We start from the raw sequence: 23973 nt of genomic DNA, 5'->3' as shown, positions 1-23973 counted from the left end.
TATTTCAGATTTTATAGATTGTTTTCTAATAATGGCATGGAGAAATGAACAGTATTTTATCTTATTTCCAATGCTGATGGAGAAACGGCTTAACATTTGTTGAGCCTTAGATATGGAGCAGAGGTTTTGCATGCATTAGCTCACATAGTCTTCCTAACACTTCAAGTACATAGCTCCAATATCATTTTATAACGAGGTTCGTGGTCCTGGAGCCAGTAAATAGATCCAGGACTCAAACCAAGATCTCCTCAGCCCAAAACCATGTTCTTTTTCATGGAAGCACATTCTGGCATTTAAAATAGTTTATATTCTGCAAAGCTCACATAACTACAACAGCAGCAGTCATTTGACCAGGATTTTACCAAATACCATTGGGTAAAGGAATGAAATTTCTAAGGGAAGTGTCGTGTTCCACTTCAATTGTTTTTACCAAACCACCGCTCACCAAAAGGCATTTTTAACAGTTTACACTTCTCACCAACAATATAGACAGATGTAATGAGAATACAAAACTTGGCAACCTTTCCCATATTTTCTATAGCTTTAGGGGCAGTTCAGGGTTTAATCTACTTAACTGAAATTTAATGTCAGTGTTGATTGTTCATAAACAAAACAAATGGCCCAGGTGCCCCTTAATGATTTTCCATATCATGCTTACACCACCGTCACGCAAAAATTGCTATTCAATGGAACAGAACCATTTCCCCCACGTGTTAAACTAAGCCAGATTTCTTAACAGACAGAAACTATGCATTAATGACCCAGTAGATGGCACTAGCTGTGCTGACTACCTTTTTATTCAAGTAGTCCAGCAACTTAGGTCAGAAGTTTGTTTCCTACCAGGGCTATAAACATTTGATACTGAAGATTAGAAAAACATGGCAATCAAATCATGATTTCCATGTTACTTGCAGAAAATATTCATTGTAGTTGCCTCTCTGTACAGAACAGGAGATCTTTACGTGGAAGATGAAGGGTGGTTTCTGTATTTTCAAAAGTATTTATCAAGTCTCCAACTCAACTACTTTTCAACATGGCCAGCCTTCTTTCATATAGTAAAGTAGTGAATTGAGGGACAGGAGGAAGGCAGAGGATACCGATAACATGAATTTGCTGAGATGAGCAACAATAAACTCTAAATTTTCAAAACCTTAGGGCAAAAAAAGCATTTTACTTTTATCTAGATAGGCTCAAGTCATGTAACCTCCCTATTAATATCTGATCCTCACATTGGTATATAATTTAGATAATTTTATTTGAACCTTATTCAAAATTTGCAATGCCCACATCCAGAGGCCATACTAAACCTCTTATTCTGCTCAGGGCTATATGCTTTACCCAACAATTCTGCCCTCTGGAGGCACATTCTTTTAAGTACAATTTTTTGTTTTATAATCCAAAACTTCAGCATATATTAGCCTCACAAAGGTAAAAGAAACTGAGAAAATATATATATGTGTATATATATATAATTTCAATACAAAGGGAGATCTCAAGGGCAGGAAGCAGGCAACCGCAGGGTTTCAAGTGCAGATCTCCCAAATGTACTGATGTTATTCTAGTAATGCAGACCTGTACTTTTAACAACCTGTACTTTTAACAAGTTCCTGGGAAGCCTCATGTAGATGGTTTCTAAATCATTAAGAATTTTACTCAATATCTATTTAATATACAAACCAAGAAACTAGACTACCCTATGCTGAGAAACATAAATTTTGATGGAGTAGAAGACATAAAACTTACTTGAATTTCTGATTGGAAGTAACATGTTTTTAAAAATATCAATAGCCCTTCAACAGAGGTTGAGACATATTGTGGGGGTGTAATCAGTAGTGTGTCAATAAACTCTCAAGAGACCTGTGCTCTTTCATAGGTCAACAGTGATCATCCAAGCCCACATGTTCTCAAACCCTGGGGAGCCACAATAAAATTGTGGGTCGTCGACCAAGACCCTCCAAAAGACTTAAAAGAAATGTCTACTAGTCAAACTTCTTAAAAATGTTCGTTGTCTTCACATCATGCTGGTTATCTCACAGTAGTAAAAAGCCCTTAGTAACATCTTTGGGTCTAATGTTAACATGGAAAAACGTTTGTCATAAACCAGACTTGATTTTCTCTTTTCCTATCTGTGATCTATACTTTGAGAAACATCAATAGATCATTTTAGTTCAGAAACGTGGAGTAATTTGGTTACAGTACTTGAATTCCAAACTCAGGCAGTCCCCAGTAAAGCAAACCGTGAGACATTTGGATATGATTTAAATATACCTGAAAAGTAAAATGTTTTTCTAGCTTTTTCCCTCAGGGCGTAACACCACACCATTCATAACAGCGCTATTTTCCAAAGGTCGCAATTAGATTTCCTCAGAAGCATACCTGAACTGTTAATCATTACAACTCCTTTGTGAAATATGGGACTGGTTAATTACCCAGTGTAATCACTGGCTGAAACCTCAGCACACTGGTTATCACCCCAGTGGAGGCAGGTTTTCACCTCTACCCCTACCTGTACCCCTCTCTTAATGCCCATACTAGAGAACTGTGATCTTCTTTCTCCGCTAGAAATGTTCAGACTTTCATCAGGTAAGGGATAAAACAAAGACAAGAGACAGATCTTTTAAAAAAAAAAAAAAAAAAATGTAGTAATGGGGCAAGTAAACTCAGTAAGGTTAGAGGAATTTGGGGGCATTCCATGGTGTTACTATTTCATATCATGTTCAGTTTGCTGTTTCTAGAACCCTTTGAAATTCATTAGAAGAACTTAGAAGAACTTAAGAGTCATTCTCAGCCTAAAATGGCTTGGAGCAAACAGCCAGTATGTTAATGACACCAGAAAATGTCATTTCAGTAACTAAACTGAAATGTTAAGCGCTATATGTCCGCAGACTGATGTAAAACTTGTACCTTCTGAGAAAACTTTTTAAGGCCATTTACCTACTTTCCTATACTTTAGAAGTTCTCCTATCATAAATTGTAACTTCAATCTTTTACTAACCTCACATCTATTTGTTTTTAGCATCATTCCCTTGGCATTACTCAACCCAGCAAATTAAACATTCATTTAAAATGTTAAATGATAAAAATACAAATGACAAACACTACTATACATATTCAGATTATCCTCAAGTTAAACTGTCATCAAAGTTAAAATTACAAAGGCTATAGGGACAAAGTATAAAGCATTGGTACACTAGGAAAAACTGAGTGTTTAAATGCCTATGGGAAAGCACACTGTAGCCTTCCCCACTAAATATCATTATCTGGCTTTATGGATTTTATCTTTCAGTTTCTGTATTAGAGCAACTTCTCCTAGAACCTGCCCAAACAAGAAGGGGCAAGCTGATCTGATGAGACTTTGATCCACTCCAGAACCGTTTTGTAGAAACGATATGGGGGACCCAATTCTGGTGAGGGATATTTTTATACTGAGTGGTTTTTGTTTTCAGTAGGTGTTGTTTAAACTTATTTCAAAGTTGATAGCTGAGAGCACCAGGAAGGAGGAAGGTAGAAAACTTTCTTCCTCTTAACTTCTTGATGAGTGTGTTCCAGTAGGCTGGTAAGGCAAATATTCATTATGGATTGTAACTCACTTTGCTTTGCTTTTGGAGGCTTCCCTTAAGAAAAAAGAAATCTGTTAATAAATGATAAAAACACAGAACAAGGTTACATTATTGAAGCAAGTGTCAATCACAGAAGTAAAAGCTTAGGTCTTTCTCCATTTAATCTCAACTTGTTAAACAGGGGTTCACAACCGCTAGATCAGTATCAACTCTGGCCTGCTAGGAACAGGAACACCCAGCAGGAGCTGAGTGGCAGGCGAGGGAGCCTAACCGAGCTCTGCCTCCTGTCAGATTAGTGGTGGCATTAGATTCTCATAGGAGCACGAACCCTATTGTGAACTGCGTGTGCAAGGGATTCAGGTTGCACGCTCCTTATGCGAATCTAACTAATGACTGATAACCCGAAGTGAAACAGTTTCATCCCAAAACCATCTCCCCCATCCCATGGAAAAACTGTCTTCCAGGAAACTGGTCTCTGGTGCCAAAAAGGTTGGGAACCACTGTGTTACAGGGTAACAATACTTTCATACTGAATTCTGCATTTTTTTCCTACTGTTGGAGTATAAGACGACATTATTATGTGTCGCAAGTCATTATAATTACTTACATGGAAATCTTAAACAAGTCTAGAAAGGATACTGATACTTACTTGTTTTCATAGTTGTGGAACCTAAGGCTTAGAGACATTTCAAGTGTTAATAAAACTCACCCAACATCACAGGTGACGAGACAGTGAAGCCAGGATTGGAAGCCCAGCATTCCATACCTGACAGTATTAAATTTTCTAAAACTCCAAAATCTTTTCTTTTAAAATCACCTTTAATGCCACATCCTCCTACAAATAATTTAAAGTGTTGCTCCTATCTTACTTATATAAAACAATCATATACTAATTTGTTTTTTAAAAATTCTAAACATCCACAATTTTAAGAAACATATTCTCTATCCCAATCCTTAGACAACTTCTTCTGAGGTATTCTGTAATGTGAAAATCTTAAGAAAACATTAATCACAAACAAAGCCAAATTATAATCATGAATATGCATATGAATAAAGGAACAAAATTTCTATAATTTTTGTAACCCCAGTTACAAAAGTACTATAGAAGACAAATAAACTTGTGGAGATTATTCGGGATTTTGTCTAACCCTTAACACTTTCCACACAGTGCCTAACACATACTGTGTACTGAAATATTTGTTAAACACACTGAAGTAGGATAAACTGGCACAACCTTTTGTATTCAAATGCTATGGAGTTTTCAGAAAACAAAATCTACTTATTTTGTGATTTGAAGTGGAAAAAAAACAAAGCAACAAATGCAGAGCTAAGTAACCATAAGGTTGATACCATCACTACAACAGTAGTAGTTAAGATGTACTGGCTCTCCACTGTAAGTCATTGAAAGAGCAAAAATTAGGTACATTTGTTAACATTAACACACGCTTTATTCAAGAGATAATATTCAAAGAGTTAAATCCTAAGAGTTTATCCACCCTACAGTAAAAAGGGGAAGTGGGTACCACTTACGACATGTACATAAATTCCACCTTTACATTTCTGAATAAAGCTGTAATTGCTTCTTTGATAGAGCCATTTCTTAAAACTTTTGCTAATAAGGCTACATGAACTGTGTTCAGAAACTTTTACAACATGCACACTCACCCCTCTCAAAGTTAGTACCCAGGATTTTCACTCCAGGCTGAGTACCTGTTAAGTAACGAGGACTTAAGACTGCATGTTACTATATAATTCAATTTGACTCACCTCCAGTATGTTTACAATTTTTTAAAAATAATCAGATCAATGTTTATTATAATGTTATAACTCTCTCAAATTATACTTCAGTATTTAACATGGTAGTTGCAAAAAATAAATATTCAAGGCCCCACTTTTAAATTTTCCTCCAATGTAATCCACAAAGTTGATAATACATGTTAGGAGCACTACTCTAAAATAAATGTAGCTTTCTTTTAAAATTACTTGTTGAAATATAGATTACATTCTATTCCAAATTCTGATAAGGAATCTGTTTTTCTGGTAATACAACAAAAATTTGAGATGAGTCAGTCCTTGGAAAATCTCAATGGTAGTCACTCAACAAAGTCAATCATTCTGAGAGCCACAAACACTCAAAAATTACTGCTAGCATTGACAAGTTCTTGTGTTTTTTGATAGTTATTGCTTTAGTTGGCAATATCTGAATACAAGACAAAAGAACATCTCCCATTAAGCCTTATGTTAAATATTACAAAACTTATACAGAAGATAGACTCATAGAGGCTATAAAGCTGATGTAACTCACCCATGAAATGGGTGCAGGTTTTTTAGAGGCTATCCAATAATCTTTCTGCTCTAAAAATAAATGCCCCTACTTTTCAGTGTTCCCATTCTTTAACAGGAGACTTGAGCAGCTTAACAGTTTTGCTATAAAAACAAACCATTCTTCTTAATAAACCAAGAACATAAAAGGAAACCCAATAAAGGACATACTTTTCACAGTTAATAAATAAAAGTGCAGTAAGTGTTCAAGTAGGGCATGTAGTATAAAAACTACACGTGAGTATTTAGCATAGGTCATCTTTTAAAGGCTCTCCGAGGGTCCCTGCCATTACTGATTGTGGTCATCACTGTTTGATTACTAGCGGTTCCTTGGAGTTGTGGATTTATAGGTCCCCGGCCATTGCTTCTGCCAGCATGTGAAAACTGGTGTCCCCTTGATTCAGGGCCAGTGTAAACACCATTTCCTAAAAAAGAATACAAAAACTCATCACTATTTTCAGAGGTAGTCTATAGAAGTAGAACTATCTTAAGTGCCAACACGTTATTAATGCTTAAAAATATTAGGTAAAGCACACACTTTCATTTTCATACTGAAAAAAAAAACACTCAAGGTGGGCTCTAAGTTTTTCCAAACGTATTGCTATAAATACGTTAACTTGATGCTGTATTAATAGAGAGAAAAAAGCCAACTTGGGCATCAAAATTAGAAATTTATTAATAGAGTAAAAAAAATGCATTGCCTACACTATAAAAGTAAAAGAAAGGGCAAAATAGTGAATATTGGAATTTGGCTCAAATATGATTAATATCTCAAAACAGACAATGTTATTCTAACTTTTTAAAGGCAAAGATGGAGTTTCCCACAATATGATCAGCTATGCCAAGACATGTAGCCTTCAAGTTAAAACATGAGCTGGACAGGCTCAGTGGCTCACACCTGTAATCCCAGCACTTTGGGAGGCTGAGGCAGGTGGATCATTTGAGGTCGGGAGTTCAAGCCTAGCCTGGCCCATATGGTGAAATCCCATCTTTATTAAAAATACAAAAATTAGCTGGGTGGTAGTGGCGCACGTCTGCAATCCCAGCTACTTGGGAGGCTGAGGCAGGAGAATCATTTCAGTCTGGGAGGTGGAGGTTGCAGTGAGCCAAGATCACACCACTACACTGCAGTCTGATCAACAGAGTGAGACCCTGTCTCAAAATCAAAACCAAACCAAAACTTAAGCCATCCTAATGAACTCCAATCACAAAAGACTGACCTTTCCTCATATATTTAAGAAAAAAGACTTCAGAAGACCTTTAACAGGGCTATAAGGATCATAAACATGATGTCTGGGGGTCACGTTAACTGACATTTGAGGGTCATTAGCCTTTAAACGGCTCAGCTCATCTTTTAAAGCAGCAGCTCCTTGTACATGAAAAATTAAGGTAAACTATGACTCTAAAGATAAAATGCTTTCAGTGCACCAAAATAACCAGTAATTCTGTGTCTACTATAAGTAATCACTAGATTACAGAAATTTTATAGGAATCAAGTTTTAAAAAAGCATGGTATCTCTTCACAGATATCACCAAAACCTAGAATTCTCAATAAATTGGCTTAAGTTTATCGACTTTCTAGAGAATCAGCTGATTGGGGATTCCCTGTTTACTGGCAGTTCATCTTTATCACTAATTTATGCCTAAAGACATTGCTTTTCATCTAAATCTTTATAACTCTCTTAATTCTTACACCTGATCACAAATGAAACACACAAACAAAACCTTACCCACTGGTCCAAATGTACCTGTACCCATATTATTATTCATGGAATTATTCTTCTGTTCACTCTGTGCCTAAAAAAAAGTTTTTAATTTAACCAAATGAGAATAAAAACACAATTATATTATTACAACATTACTATATCCTTTCTTTTTCAAAGTTTTGGGTTTGTTTTTTATAAATTAAAATTTTAAAAGATTTTGCCTAGGTCATTCAAGGTTAAAACGTTAAGAAATGTTTCCCAAACCTTTCAGAGCTCTGTTATATCCTATTTCCTGATAATTAGTCACCATACCACGAAGTGCAAAATGGCACATATATCTAGTAGATGACACCTCAGATATATATCCTCACAAAACATAACAATAAAAATTAAGTATTCTTTTAAAAATTCTCATTATACTGAGTATCAACAGGGCTAACCTAGTCATAGAATTGTAACACAGTCAAAATTAGCCTAATCATAAAAGTATACTACACAATTACCCCTTTGTTCTGCTGTCCTCGATAATCTGGGTTGGGTTCACTGAAATTTGGCACTTCTGAATAAACCATACAAAATCTGAAAGAAAATAAAGAACAAATTAAATGACTTCTGAAATAAAGTCATCAACCCTTCTTTATATAACATCTCTAACTTTTAGGAATGAGCTTATGTGTCAAATTAATAGCAACAAACTATCTCTTCATTTACAACAAAAACTTCCCAAATGATTATGTCCCATAAAACATCAAATATTTGACTGTCTACAAGATATATAACATTCTATTTTGTATTTAAATTCTTCTTTAGTGCTGAAAAAAATAAATCACATCAAAAATCAAGGACACAAAAACAACTCTGTCCTGTTTCTCCACAAAAGCTGATCAAAGGAAAAATAACATGAGAGTGAACCATGTTTAGGGTTCCAGGGTGGTTTCTCCAGCAGTGGTAATGGATTTGCACCGATCCATTCACCCACTCCCATTCAGTCCCTCTTTTGATCGATCACTGTGGATCTGCAAAGATAATCATTTAGGATTAAGAGTGGTTTCTGGCAATAAATAAAAACAGGCTACATAGCCACCAGTTTATCTAAGTGCTTCCTGTAAGTTGACCATATAATGTGTACTAACATTACACAGAAGCATTTTATTAGCTCCTCACCATACCAAAGACAAATCAGAACCAGTTTTGGTAAATCCTAGACTGACCCTGACAAAGAGCAGTCATTAAGAAATGAGAGACCTCTAATGGTTTTTCACATAACTGACCCCCATTATTATCAACACCTCTGTCAGGACAGAATCCTGAACCTTTCAGTAATAGACACTAAGACCTTTCATAACCTATAACTCTATGAATACTACCCTAAGTGAATTCTAACTTTCCTTCTAACAAAGGCAAAGTGTTAAACATTTCTGATCTTTAAAAGCTAGCATAATCATTTCTTTTCCTTCATTATTAACCACAGGTTCTCCAAATAAATATCTTATTCCCTCAGTGGAGAACAGTTTTCCTTTTTTTATTTGGTGCCATTTGTGGCTTCTCTCTTTAAATATCTTCCAATTTGACAGGCATTAAGTAGATGGCTGAGCATTAACCAAACAGAATGGACTGATGATTTGGCTCACTGCCTATACCATACTTTATGAATATAACCCAATGTCTAGGCTAACATGGAGGCTGAATTACCTTACACCCCTAGAGAGGATGGCTCCTCCAGGTCAGGGTGGAGATCATTACCAGGGTAGTAGTGTATGGAATCTTGCATTGCGGCTGCCTGCACCGCACCTAGACTGTGGATAAATACAGGACTTCAGTTTTCATTGCTGCAAGTCCTTTTAACATGAGTACATATTCACTCATAACCATAGAAAAAGAAAATTTAAACGTATGGCCTGAAACTTAGTGAATCACTAGCTTCGTATTTGGTGAATCACTATAAGAGAGAATTTACTTCAAATGGCACTTGTGACACCTAAAAAATGAACATTTCTAAAACCTACAGAAATGCTCCCACTAAGGCTGGTCTCAACTGCAGCTTCTTCTACGGCTCTTTGCCAGGAAAAACTGACACTTTCAACCACACAAAACAGTACTGACAAGTGTTACATTTGTACACACGAAGTTATTTTTTCAATTAAGCTACCAAAGACACTCAGTTTACTAGTCAAAAAAGCCAAAGAAAAGGTTTACAGTTCATACCTACCAATTATTCCGTAGATATTATTTATAATGTATGCAATTATACAAAATGTATTTTAATACTTACTCCCCAATTTTTTGAAGTTCACCGCCCCTTCCAGTATAAAGTGTCAGACATCCTTTCCACATGGATGCATACCTAGAGAGAAAAGAAACATTATTTCTTTAGAAATATATTTATTTTCTTCTATTTAAATCAAGTAAATCGTCACACTATATATTTTTTGTATTAAGGTAGAAGTGAGGATCAAGCCCTCTCTATCCACCATAGTAAATCAAATTCAATAAATCTAACTTTGATAACTTGCTATTTACAAAAGAATACAAAAATTCTGTTGAATTTTGACATAATTATCTAAATCATAACAAACCCTGGAAAATAAGTCTTTTTGCAAAGCAAGCATTATTATACCTGATGATCACATCTTTAGTCAATCAACAGAAGAAAAGCTTTTAATTGCAGACATTTAAACAGAAACTATTTTTCAGCCACAGGATATGTAAAATCACCCTAATGTTTCCTTTACAGTCTAGTCAAATAATGATATGTTTTTCCTTCTGCCTCCATAAAAGACACAGGATTTCTAAGCTACCGAAGATCTGGTAGAATTTTAAAGTGCTAAAAAAAAAAAAAACTAAGGTCACAAATCTTTCACCTATCTGCCTTTCCAAACATGCAATTTTTAATACCACACTGGGTTTGTAGTAAACGAGCTGGCAATTGTTTACTCCGAACAATTTTGAAAGCAGACAGCATCGTTAAATAAAATAATCCTAGATAGATAAACGGTAAATTAATACTATAAAATCAATCCAAGGTTTGGTTCTCAATGGTTCTTTGTACAACTACTATGGTTACTTCTTGACTTTAACTTATTATACAGTTCTCTTAATTTTAATAAGGGTTATTTATTAAAGACACCATTCACCACTCTTAAGTTATACAAAGCGTGGCTGAGGAGATAGTGCATTAACATTTCACCTTACTAAAATAAAAATTAATGCATATTTCAAGAAAAACTTTGGTTACAATTAAAATATTTAACATTGACTTTAAGAAATGAGAACACTGAGGTGTTTTCAGGATATTCTGATAAACATGTTGATATTTGAACCAACCATTATTTAGATTTTAGGTATGTTTTTCTTCAAAAGCCATTTTTCTTAGATTCAACCAGAATTTAAGGGCCTTAGAATGGGCCAAACTCCAAGCTGAGTGTGTTATTTTGGTAAATAAAGTATAATTATTCCCATTTCACAGAAGAAGAAGCTGAAGTATGAGGTGTAGTAACTTCTCAAGGTCATACTGTAGTAAAGAGTTTCTTTAGTTTTTAATTTTCGTTTAAATTGTACTCCCAGGTAACTGTTCCCCTTAAAATTCTATAGATACCTAACTAATAAGTTTAATTTTCCAATAATTTTTTTGATGGAAACACCTATGACTGTCACTACAGAACATGAAATACTTCAAATAAGATGCTGTTTTTAGCATAAAAAATACTTTCAATCATTGGGTGAAAAATATTTGGGGAGCCAAAAACTCCAATTATACTAATCAATCCTCACCATACATCCCTAAGTAGGAATTCTCTTTTGTTTTTTAAAGATGTGGAAGTTTAAAAAACATAGTTACTGTCATGAGTCAGTGTTATGAGAAGAAAATGTCTAAGTCCTGACTCTCACTTCCTGCTTTGATGACACTTTACCTCACTTCCTGAAGATGTTGTAAGCCTGTAAGGTAACATCAAGGAGCTCTAAACTCCTACTCAGTGCTTTCCAATACTTCTAAGATTCTACTTATTAGGCCAACATCAATCTCCACCACTTTCCCTGCAGTTATGATAAATTATTACAATTTTATTGATCTCAAAAGCTTCCAAATTCTGTTTCCAAGATCCTTTTCTGACCTTTTATCTTCCTAAGATAAAAATTTGGTAAATCTCTACAAGCAATCTACATTTTTTAAAAAAAGTTGTACTATTTTTTAAAGCCACCAATCTGCCAATTGACTCTTTTGGATGAAGGTATTGCGGATGTCTTTCTGTCAAACATTTTCTGTGTATCCCTTTGGTTTTTGAACAACATCCACCTTACAACAGAAGACACAAGAAATCCTTTTGGAGAAGGAGCCTTCCAGATACTGTAAAGTTTCCCTCTTTTTCCAAGTACAAATTTGACATATCACAGAAAACGCTAAATCCTTTACCTATAATTTTATGTCCACATTGTCTAAATAACATAAGTAAAATATTGGCCAGGATTTCAAGTCATTAAAAATGGAGGAGGGGTGGGAAACAACTGAGTGGCAACTATACTAAAGAAAACAACTTATAAAAAAGAAAAAATATGGACTATATCAGTCTCCTAAAAAGACTCATTGACTCTGAATAGAACTAAAAATCTATGCCGGGCGTGGTGGCTCACGCCTGTAATCCCAGCACTTTGGAAGGTGGGGACAGGCGGATCACCTGAGGTCAGGAGTTGGAGACCAGCCTGGGCAACACGCTGAAACCCCATCTCTACTAAAAATACAAAACTTAGCTGGGCGTGGTGGCACACGCCTGTAGTCCCAGCTACTTAGGAGGCTGAGGCACGAGAATCTCTTGCTTGAACCCGGAAGACAGAGGCTGCAGCGAGGAGAGAGAGCGCCACTGCACTCCAGCCTGGCGAAAGAGCGAGACTCCGTCTCAAGAAAAAAAAAAAATTTAAAAATCTACTTAACCTGTAAACCGGGGTGTAGGCGCGGATTTCCCAGCTGAAACCGACTGCCTTTCACCGCAAAGGTGTGTTACATCCTAGCGCTGCCCACCATTCAAAGTTAACACCAAAGGGGCTCAAAACTCCTCAGAGTGGCCCACAGAAAAGGCGGGGGACTTCAGGGCTTGCCGAGATACCGGGAGCCGGCCAATGCCGATTCTGCAGACTGTTACGTCCCCGACTTTTTTGCACACCTACCCTCTGGTCAACCGAATAATATCCCCTGGCTGTATAAGACCTCCGATCTCATCCCACACGGAAATAGTGATGCTGCCCGTTTTATCTGCTACTTTGCACGATCTCACTTCATGGCCGTCTTTGGTTTTGGTCACGCGTCCTGTGAGGATTTAAAAATCAAAGGGAGGGGGTGTTAGATAATGAGGACATCCAGAAAGGCTAACTCCTCCTCCGGTATTTTAATACATCTGGAAGGTGGAAAGTGACCAAGCCCAGGGCTCCCGCCTCAGGTAGGATCCGATCTCCGGCGGAGGCCACTGGAGCCACGTGGGTGGGGGAGGGGAAGGAGGGGGAGGGGAGCCCCGGGCGCGCAGCGGCTGCGCCCCTGTCTCCCGCCCCGGGACGCACAGCGGGCGGTGGAGTGGGCTGCAAACCCCACTTACCTATCTCCAGGACAATAAAGACGACATTTAAGTTTTTCAGTCCGGGCTTAATATCTCTTATAAAAATAAGTGGGTCGTTGACCCTATTCATATTGGGGCAGGTGCGGCTACGGCTGCGAAGACGCGAGTGGGCAGGGCGGGGTCAAAGCTTCCCACCCTCCCGGGACAGGGGCGAGGGCAGAGGGGCGACCTTGGGCAGGGGTGGCGACAGAAGGGGCAGAAAGCGGTTAGTCAGGGACCGGGGAAACCAGCCCGGACAGCACTGAGCCTAAAAAAAGAAAAAGAGAAGAAAAAAAGGGCTCACAAGTTCTAAAGAAAAAAGGCGAACCACTCCGCAAACCAACCCCGCTCCCAACCGGGCGACAGGACGGCAAGCGTGCTAACTGCCCCGTTCTTTGGATAAAAGGAAAAAAAAAACGCAGTGAGGGGACACTTCTGCCCTGAGTCCCGCTCACTCACACGGGCGCGCGCCCAGCCTGTCCCGGGCTCCGGGAAGGAACGGGTTGTGACAGCGAAACGGGAGCGGAGACAGAACACCGCACGCCCAGCGTCCCAAACAGCGACTGATGAACACGCCCGCGCGCCGGCAGGACCCTCGGCCCGCCCCGCCCCTCTGTGACGTCACGCTGCGTCGGCACGCCTGCTGCCACGCCCGCCTGGTGCTGGGGAGGGGAAGCGAAGAGGCGGGACCCAGCCGCCGCTGCCCGCAGAGCTTCCCTCGCTCCTCTCCGGGGGCTGTCAGCGCGGGCTCCGCCCCCTCGTCCTTCCAATCGCTCTCGGCCCCGCCTCCCCCGCCCGCCTGCTCTCCGCCCACTTCAGCTGTTGCGGCGGAGTGGCAGTTCTGTGCCGCCTCGCTTTCGTGCTGAGGTCTTCTGCCGCTCACTGTCCGACTTTCGGGTTTTCTTGCCTTTTTTCTCTCAGAGTTGAGCCCCTACCCGGGCCCTTTAGTCCCTCGGTCACGAGGAACGGTGGAGTTTAGAACCTGTGAGTACGTTAGATAGTTCGCAGTCGAGTAAGAACAGAGTTCGGGCAAGGGCGGCTGGTCCGGGACCAAGGGAAAACACGCTGGCATGGTGATAAGGTCAGTGGCTACAAGGCTGGAAGTTTAGCACCAGAAGGGAATTTGGAGATCAATTCAACCGCCTCATTTCAGGCATACTTAAATTGAAACCCAGAAAGGTGAGGTAATTTGCAGAAGGTCACCCAGCAACCCCTGAGCAGGCAGGACTGCAACACAAATGTCGAACGTGGCCTTCCACTGTGTAATACTAAGCAAATAGACACGTAAATTCCTTTGTAGACTTCTCATCTTTCCTTACCCCCTGCCTCTCATATTACACACCTTCCCCATTTTGCCTTTCTTCTTTTGCTTTGCACTTGTTTTTGTACATCTAAAAGGAATTAATTATTCAACAGCAGTGGGAACCCTTGAAACATAATCTGGGGGAAAAAATCAATAAAGTTTTCTTTATGTCGCGTAGTTCTAAAGAGCATGTGCTTTAGAGACAAACCTGGGCTCCAGTTATTTACTTGTGAGACCTTTAGGTCAATTGGCTTTTATTACAGCTTTTTAACCATAATAAAATGGGGATCCCTGCCTCGCAGAAGGTTGATTAAATGGATCATAAATTGTCCAACTAGTGCCTAGCAAATAGTACATACTCAGTATTTTCCCCTTTTTAATCCCCGTTTTACAGGCGATGGAACTTACCAGAGACCAGATAGCTAGAGAATGGCTGAACTGGGTTTTGAATCTAGTCAATCTTGACCCCAGAGCTCTCCAGCCTAAAGGTAATGTATAGACTTAGCTTGCAGTGGTGTAATTATAAGAGTCAAAAACAGACTGAAGAAATAAAATAGCAGGATAAAGTAGTGGGGCATTAAAGAATCATCTAGTTAACTCTTGGTGGTGGTAGCAGAAATGTTGGGAAAAGGGTGAGAAGCCTTAATTTTTTCCCTATTTTTATGAGTATTTTTAGATCAACCACCACTTCCCAAATATTTGCACACAAGCAGCATAGATATTATAGCCCTAGAAAGAGTTGCAAAAATTGTCACAACGTTAGCAAGAGAGTCTAGGCATTTTTAAGGAAACAGAAGCTTCCATTTCATGAACTAATAAAGCCCAAGGTGCCAAAGACACTGATGTCATACTGGAAAGTGGTGTAAAAAAATTATAAGCATGATTTCAACATCAAATAAAACAAATGATGAAACATGCCAGTTAATGGCAGAACCAGTGTCCAACCTCAATCCCAATCCAGATCAGAAGCTCTGATTCTACCATGGTTATCTGGCAGGACTTGACACTTCAATTGGATTGTACTCAAAGCTGTATTTTCTTACACAGGCAAAATATTCTCACAGAAGCAATATTTAAGGCAGAGCTCTCTTTTTTTTTTTTTTTTTTTTTTTTTTTAAGGTTTGACAAGATCTTCAAGAGATTAAGAATAGACAGGAAACCAATTAAGAATGTTAAGAGTTATGGCCAAGAGTTTGGATAAAGAAAGTTTGCCACTCAACTCTCAATCATTTGCCCCCAGAAAAGGGATTAGGTTGGGCTGTTCAGACTAACTGTATGGACATTTTATAAAAAGGAATCAGAAGCAGAAAATCAAGCCCCACAAAAGCAGAAGTTGGTGCTCCAAGCTGTGGCTCCGCCCTTCCCTTCCTCCACAGGAGAGAACTCAGCTGAACACCTACTTCCTTCCCTACCAACTCAGCAGTTCTCAGAAAGGAAATGGCAACCATATGCTTTCTCATTAACCAAAACAAAAGGCAGCCTTGAGAAACAAGATGTTCTGGACAATACAGAAACCCTTCGGCCCAGGCTAGTTGGTTTCAGCTACCGCTAAATCACTCCCAAAGGTGTGGTTAATAAAAAGAAAAAGGAGAGGTCAAGAAGAACAATTATTGCTATGCAGGTATCTTATGTTACCATTCAGTGAAATAGATCTGCCACTCAGTCTACTCATTTAGGTCATAATGATTGTATTACTCATTCTTTAATACATACACAAGATTACTTCACGGTCTTCTTTTCTCTAAGGCTGTTGTTCTTCAAGCCTCCATTTTTCACAGCCTAAACATAAGCTTACTCTGAGATAATGGACTCTTCCACTTTATGCCCATAACCTCAACACCACGTTTTAGTGTAAAGATGCTTGCTGAGATCCACTATAATACAGAAAGGCATCCATTAGGATCCTGCACATGGAAGGTTCTGTTATCTGGGTCCCCATTGATAAAGGTTTCGTTGTAAATTTTACCCAGCGCTCAGTACCCACGCTCACTCACAGGTTTTGGTTTCTGGAATTACCAAAATTATTTTCACTTTGTTTGCACTATCCATCTATTTAAAACTATTACAACATCAATGAAACAGTTGTTTGTACCAAGTACTGTTTGATTCTAAATATCTTGTATAGTGAAACTTAACAATTTTTAAAATTGACAAGAACCACAGTGTGCTCACTCACCATACAGATATAATCCACTTTGTAACATAATTGGCAACTCAAAAAAAAAAAAAACCAATGGTCTTCTCTTAATTTTCCTAAAACAATTTAACCAAAAGACTCAGAAGTAATGTTTAGTAATGATTGCAGCAATAACCACATAAATCATTCATATAGTGATAAATGCTAATACACTGAGCATTCGCTATGGGCCAGGCGTTTTACACTTATAAGGACTTTACACTTTTTTGGGTTTTGTTTTTGTTTTAGAGACAAGGTCTCACTCTTTCACCCACCCAGACTGGAGGCAGTGGCTGCACCATAGCTCACTGTAATCTGGAACTCCTCTGCTAAAGCGATCCTCCAGGTTCAGCCTCCCAAGTAGCTGGAACTACAGGTGTGCACCACCACGCCTTAGCTAATTGTTTTATTTTGTGTAGAGATGGAATCACACTGTGTTGCCCAGGCTGGTCTCAAACCCCTGGGCTCATGCAGTCCTCCCATCTCAGTCTCCCAAAGTGCTGGGATTATAGGCATGAGCCACCAGGCTTGATCTGATGTACACTTTTTGATGTGTTACTTATGTGAAGTAATTGATCTCATTTTATAATAAGTTATGGAGCTTGCATTTCAAAATAACTGCCTGTTACATGTAATAACTTTTTCTACAAAACAGGTTATTTGCCCTAAAAAGTACATAACTTTGTTTATCTAAATGGGTAACTGGATTTTTCAAAGGCTTTTTAATTCACAGTGATAAGTGCAGTGAACATGTTATCTGATCCCCCAAATCTGATTGTGTGGGGATTGTGAAATCTACTTGTGAGGAATAAATCTGTAGTTTCCCTTGGGAAGAAATGCATCCCTAAATGGGTTAATTCAACTCAGCTACATTATCTTTATTATTATTATCATTATTATTATTATTATTATTATTATTTGAGACAGGGTCTTGTTGTCACCCAGGCTGGAATGCAGAGGTGCAATCACAATTCACTACAGCCTCGATTTCCCAGGCTCAAGCAGTCTTCCTGCCTCAGCCTCCCATATAGCTGAGACTGCAGGCACATGCCACCACACCCGGCTGATTGTTTTTATTTTTTATTTTTTAGTAGAGACCAGGTCTCGCCGTGTTGCCCAGGCTAGTCTCAAACTCCTGGGCTCAAGCAATCCTCCTGCCTTGGACTCCCAAAGTTCTGGTATTACAGGCATGAGCCACTGTACCCAGCATCTTTTTAATGACATTTAATGATAGAGTGAACAACTTTGGCTTCTGTGTTCTAAAAGGCTTTTCAAATGTATCATACCTCAAATAGCTACCTGGATTTTTTGTTTATTCAGGTTAAGAAACAATATTATTAGAAGATAAACAAACTGAAGACTGATGGGACAACATGCAGTGCCAAGATGCTTCAAAAAGAGTTGCTTGCTACTGTTTTCTGATGTTTCCCCTTGTCCTGTTAATAAAATGAATAAATAAATAACAGTTTTGAAAAACCCAGCTGGCCCAGTTGCAGAGCCCTGTTCCTTAACAGGCCCTACAGGGAGTTTGTGACAGTATGTATAGGAGATTAATATCATGCCTGACATGTTGGAGTAGAAGGCTTGGTATCTCTTTTTAGAATTCTGACTTACTATTGTGGTTTCTTTATAATAAAGATGGATACCTTTTCTTATTTTGGAGCATTATCAAGCTTATATACATGCACACAAACATATGCCAGTAAATCACCAGGAAGAAACAGTAAATGCTTTCAAACAAACCCCTAATTAAGAGTGTTACCCATAGGAGCATAGCATATCCCAGTTCTAAGGATGCTTACAAGTAACGTACGCTAACCCTTTCACATTGTGTACAAAAAAATACAAGCCCAGAGATGTTAACAAGATTACCACCTAGAGCCCCTAATGAACTAATGGATCTCAGTAACTTCACCAAAGGCTGCTAATAATCACAAAAAGAGAGACAACCAGTCCAAAACAATTAAATCAATATCTCCCAAGGTGGGACTCGGTCATCAACATATTTTAAAACTCCTTAAGTAATGACAATGTGCAACCAAGTCTGAAAACCGTAGGAGGCTAAGAGATTTTTTTTTTTAAATAATTTTCTTTGTTTTCCAAATACCTATTAATATGCTAGAGCAACGTTTCCTTTATATTAGTTAGGGAAATCCTGCATTGATAAATTTCTAGGAGTGAAGACTTCTGATATGTGTTATCAAATTACATTTTAGGAATTTCAAAAGAGATTTGTATTCCATTTGCCCTTTGTATGTATGTATTAAACATAATTCATTAATTTATTCAACAAAATTTTATTGAACTGCTACTACATGCCAGCACTGGGACTATGTCAGTAAAAAATAATACAAAAATCCCAGACTTCATGGAGTTTACATTGTAAAGAGATAGACAATAAAATAAGTAAAATTATATAGTATATACTAGTGAAAAAGCAGGGGAAGAGATGGGGATTTAGCAGGTAGGAGTGTAGAAAGTGGTGAGGGAAGGTGATATTTGAGTAAAAAAACAAAGAAGGGGAGGGAGGGAGTCAGGTGGGTATCTAGGATAAGGCACTCCAGACATAGGGAGAGCCATTGAAAAGACCCAAGTATCTCTGGCTTTTTCCAGGAATAGCAAGAAAGCTACTGTAGCTGAAGTAGTGAGTAAGAAGAAAGTTTAGAAGATGCAGGGACCAGGGGAGAGGGCAGGGATATCATATATGAAGATTTTGTGCTGATTTTGGCTTCTTAATTTGAGACAGGAATCTATTAGAGTGTTTTAAGCAAAGACTTGATATGCTAACCTCACTTAACAGGGTCACTCTGACTGTTGGGTGGAGAGCAAAAGGAGCAACAGTGGAAGCAGGAAAATCAGGAGGTATCATATTAATCCACTTGTGGTGAGTGGTGGCTTGCAATAGGGTGGTAGCAGTGACAATGGTATAATGTGATTAGCACCTGAAGCTATGTGGAAGATAGAGCCAACAGGTCCACTGTCTGGCTGCAGTGGAGCATGAGAGAATGAGATGAGTCAAATATGACCTCTAGATTTTGATTCCGAGCAACTAGTAGGATGGAATTGTCATTAACAGAAATGGGAAGGAATACAAGTGGAGCAGTTAGGGGGATGTGGAAAGATCAGGAGGATCATTTTAGACATAAGAAGTGAGATGGGAAGAACACAACAAGGTGAGTGGTGTGTTGGATGCCAGGTGAATCAAATGTTTCTGGGAAGAGGGGGTGATAGTTGTGTCAAATGCTGCTGATCAGGTGAGATGAAACAGGATTGATCACAGGGTTTAGCAAAAATGAATATCATTGGTGACTTTGACAATGAAGTTGGTGAAGGATGAAAGACTAAGTTGAGTTCAAGAGAGAACAGAGTTCATAAATTAGAAATATGAAAGTAAGCACATATAGCTCCTCCTAGGAGGTTTTTTGCAAAGGACAGCAGAGAAATTGGCTAATCACTTAAGGGGAAAGTGGGACAAAAGAGGTGTTTTTTTTTTTTTAATGTGAAAGAAAAATAGTAACATGACTGTAGGCTGAATGGCATTATTCAATAGAGAGAGGGAAAAGTCAAATTGCTGAAAACAAATCCTTGTCCTTGAGTAGGTGAGAGATGATGGGAGCTAGGGCTGCTGTGGAGAGGTGAATAGGCGCATAGAGGGATTTTCTGGAACAGGAGGCTGAGTTGCTGTGATGGTAGGAGTGTGTGGAAGGTCTTTTCTGATAGCTACTATTCCCAATGAGATAAGCAAGATCATCAGTTTAGAGTGAGAATGGGGAGGAGGTGCTGGAAGTTTGAAGTGTAAGAAGAAGTTAGAAAGAGTCATTGGGGATGTGGGGGACTGAATGAAATGGGGAAATTTATTACAATTTTAGAAGCCAACTAAAGACTCATGTGAAGGAAATGAACCGCTAATTTAAAGTTGACCGATGCACATGGTTTTGTATTTTTCTTCAGATACATTCATCTGTGAGAGTTTAGGCACAGACCAGGCTGAGAGTTGGATTTTACCAGTATCAGAGTTTTGACAAATGATAGTAATCTTGGTTTTTGCAACATTTGTTGTACACATCTTTCCCATTTGTGATTTGCCTTTTCCTTTTATCTGTATTTTTAGTGCAGAAACTTTATATTTTTATATCTTCAAATTTATTGTCTTTTCCTATCATGTCTTCCATTGCTTTTTTGCTTGAGGAAATCCTTCATCATAAGATGATATAAACTTTTTTCTATACCTTCTTCAATTTTTATGATTAAATATTTACCTCTTATGTATGCTGTGATGTAAAGCTCTAATAAAATATTCATCAAAAAGTTATTTTATTTTTCCAATCTTATTTATTAAAGAAACAATTTCTTAGATTTATTTTTTAAAATATTGTCTATTTTTTCTATTTTATAAACTCAAGTTCCAGTTTATCACTTTTATCTGATTTATCTGTCTGTTCTCAGTATTTAACATGCTCTGACTGTTGTATGTTTATGATTCTTCAGCATCTGATAAAGGCAAATACCAACCTCTAGACCCCTTTTTTGTAAACATTCTTTAATCATTCTTGCTTACCTTATTTTCCTAGACTATTTTGTCATGATTTAAAAACAGACTTTTCTCGGGATTTGTTTGGAATTGAAAGAAACCTAACCACTAATTTGGGACATGCCAATTTCTTTATAATATTCAAGTTCCCCATTCAAGAACCAGGCTATGATCCTCAATTCTTGTCTTTTAAATTGTACTGGATTGATTACTCATTCACATTTTTAATATATTTTAAATCCCCTTGAAATCAGAGTTTTACTTTGGTTTTCATTTTGCTAGAGTGGTGATTCCTCAAGTAAGTTCCCCAGAAAGAAAAGAGGAAGAAGGTACCTTCTGATACTTTACATATGCAAAAATGTCTAATTTGTTTCTCACATATTTGGGGCAGATATAGAATTTCCACTTGTAGTTTTTTTTTCTTAATATTTATCATTAAATCCAATGGATAGAATGTTCCTTGAAACACTGATTTTAGAAGGGAAAAAAATGAAAGAGGCTGGGCATGGTGACTTACACCTGTAATCTCAGCACTTTGGGAGGGCAAGGCAGATGGATCACGAGGTCAGGAGTTCGAGACCAGCCTGGCCAATATGGTGAAACCCCGTCTCTACTAAAAATACAAAAATTAGCTGGGTGTGATGGCGCACGCCTGTAGTCCCACCTACTCAGAACACTGAGGCAGAAGAATCGTGTGAACCCAGGATGTGGAGGTTGCAGTGAGCCAAGATTGTGCCACTGCGCTCCAGCCTGGGTGACAGAGCAAGACTCCATCTCAAAAAAAAAAGAAAGAAAGAAACCTAAGTGTTATAAAAGGAAGATTAAGTTAGTGTACTATTACTAGGGAAGTATATGTAATTTTATAAATGAGGTCAATATACTGATAAGGAAACAAGTACATGCAAAAAAAGAAGCTACATAATAATATGTATACTAACTTATTACAAAATAAAAACATATATCAATAGGTTTTTATTATAGATATATATCTATAGTAAATATAGATATTTACTATCTATAATAAATACAGATATGTTACTATATATGTATAGAATCATTTTCATACTATATATAGATATATAGATGTATTTTCATACTATATATATCAATATATTATATCTATTTTCATACTATATATCTGGAAGAACATACACCAAGTAATAACAAATCACTATGGGTATTAAGATGTGGGAGAAAAAGAACTTTCACTTTTAATTTTATATACTCTGAAATTATTTGAAGTTTTAAAATGATGTTTTATTCATAGGTGTACAGTTTTTTATAGCCAATGTACACATTTATTTCACCTTTTTTATGCTTTTATTTCACTTGACATGGTTGACCACATCCCTTTTGTACAACATTGGGTCAGGCACTTCTCTTGTGTATTCCCGTAACACATTGTACATATCCCAATTACAGGAATTTTCACTTAAATTTATAATTTCCTCTTTATTTGTGTATTTCCAAGGAGACCAAAAAGTCAGGTACTTTTCCTGTTTCTAATCTTATGTTTTACCTTACAAAGTACATGTTCAATAACTATTGTTTGAAAGTGTCTGTGTGATTTGAAAGGGAATGTGTATTATCTAGCATCTGGAAAATAAAAGAGGCAATGCTCAGAAGGCAGAAAAAGGAAGTGAGCTAGGCAAGGTGGAAAGTCCTGAGGGTGAGCTATGCCCATTGGTTGAGCAGCCAAACCACCAAGGGAGCGTTTCTTTAACTGCAGCCTAAGTAAGGCATAAGGAACAAGTGGAGAACAGTGAGAGAAACTGTGCAAGAGCAGTAAGAAGATAACTGGCCTTCTCCATTTAGGGGAATTCCACACCTAAGTGGAAATGTAAATGTCCTTCTCTGGTGACCTCGTAGCTCAGCTATCCCAAGTGGGTGGGATAGATAGGAGTAACGTGGAACCTTTGAGGGGGAAGTTGATAGGCAAATACCACTGCGAAAGCAAGAGAGAGCTGAGTTCTTGGTTGTTAAGATAAAGCCTTAGCTATTCTAAAAAGGAAACACCAAGAAGTGTACATCTATATGCAGAGGCTTAAATAAGATGGAAGTTCATTTCTTCCTTGTGTTGTAGTCCCAAGAAGAGCAATGCAGATTTGCAGGATTTGAGTTTGCAGGAACTCAAATTCCTTCCATTTTCCACCCACCATTCCCTTAGGTGATATCATCAGTGGGTTGTGGTCACACTCACTGGTTCCCATCTGTGGAAAAGAAAAAGAGAGGAACGCCAAAGTAAGCAGCTTACTTTTAAAGGTAGAAATGACCCAGAAATTGCACGTACCTTCAGCTTACATGTTACTTCAACTCACATCCTATTAGCCAAAACTTAATCATGTGGTCACATTTAGCCGTGAAAGAGGCTAAAGATGTAGGCTCTAGGTGAGTAATCATGTACTTAGTGTAGCCTTTATTTCTATGGGAAAAGGGAAGTATGGATTTTAGAGGAAAACTGTAAGTCTTTGCCATATGAAGAAACCAAATGTTGTGTTGTTAACCTAACTGGTAAAACTTGAAAGGCTAATGGCCACCAAATGCTGGTCTAAGACTACTATACATGTACAGTACAAAAACCAAGGACAGTGGAGGAAAGCATGCAATTTAAAGGTTTGTCCTTTAGTATGAGATAATATTCTTCCTGTTTTTATGTTGTATTTAATGAGATGGTGATGATGGTAGATAGCATTTCAAATGTCCTTTCTTAAAAAAACAACAACAACAAAAAAAAAAAACCCAGAGTATTGGCAACACTACATCAGTATATCCATTCCCTAATATATGTGTGTG

General features: G+C 38.0%; 1 protein-coding gene and 1 long non-coding RNA gene across 7 annotated transcripts; one reads left to right on the top strand and one right to left on the bottom strand.

Annotated features, from left to right (window-relative positions):
* Positions 1-409: 409 nt before the first annotated feature.
* On the bottom strand, positions 410-13799 carry NABP1 (nucleic acid binding protein 1). 5 transcript variants are annotated; one of them, XR_635623.4, is made up of 7 exons: positions 13171-13767; positions 12749-12887; positions 9861-9932; positions 8092-8167; positions 7613-7679; positions 6054-6307; positions 410-3614 (listed from the first exon to the last, which is right to left on the bottom strand). XR_635623.4 is itself a non-coding variant. In XM_009182660.4 (6 exons), exons 3-6 carry the CDS (start codon positions 9920-9922, stop codon positions 6138-6140), a joined length of 375 nt encoding a protein of 124 aa, XP_009180924.1. In that variant the 5' UTR covers positions 9923-9932; positions 12749-12887; positions 13630-13799; the 3' UTR covers positions 908-6137. The 5 variants fall into 5 exon arrangements, 2 of the variants coding, with proteins under 2 accessions (XP_009180924.1, XP_003907794.1); XR_635624.4 differs by adding an exon at positions 9281-9384 and having other exon boundaries at positions 908-6307; positions 13630-13795; XR_001893487.3 differs by adding an exon at positions 9281-9384 and having other exon boundaries at positions 908-6307.
* Positions 13800-13884: 85 nt separating this feature from the next.
* LOC103876396 lies at positions 13885-18129 on the top strand. 2 transcript variants are annotated; one of them, XR_635621.4, is made up of 3 exons: positions 13885-14251; positions 14868-14961; positions 17970-18129. It is a non-coding gene; the product is annotated as an uncharacterized LOC103876396 (long non-coding RNA). The 2 variants fall into 2 exon arrangements; XR_002516209.2 differs by having other exon boundaries at positions 13885-14349.
* Positions 18130-23973: the final 5844 nt, after the last annotated feature.

This window comes from Papio anubis, chromosome 10 (assembly GCF_008728515.1).
Source record: "Papio anubis isolate 15944 chromosome 10, Panubis1.0, whole genome shotgun sequence".
Lineage (NCBI taxonomy): Eukaryota > Metazoa > Chordata > Mammalia > Primates > Cercopithecidae > Papio > Papio anubis.
Note: the sequence above shows the minus strand (reverse complement) of the source record. Positions and strands in the feature narration are given on the sequence as shown.

Excerpts from the sequence above, each read along its gene's own strand:
- NABP1 (XM_003907745.5), bottom strand. The coding sequence starts at position 13,261 with ATGAATAGGGTCAACGACCCACTTATTTTTATAAGAGATATTAAGCCC. Across the intron at positions 12,888-13,170 it reads CTTTATTGTCCTGGAGATAG|GACGCGTGACCAAAACCAAA; the intron begins GTAAGTGGGGTT and ends AAATCCTCACAG. Across the intron at positions 9,933-12,748 it reads ATTATTCGGTTGACCAGAGG|GTATGCATCCATGTGGAAAG; the intron begins GTAGGTGTGCAA and ends TTTTCTCTCTAG.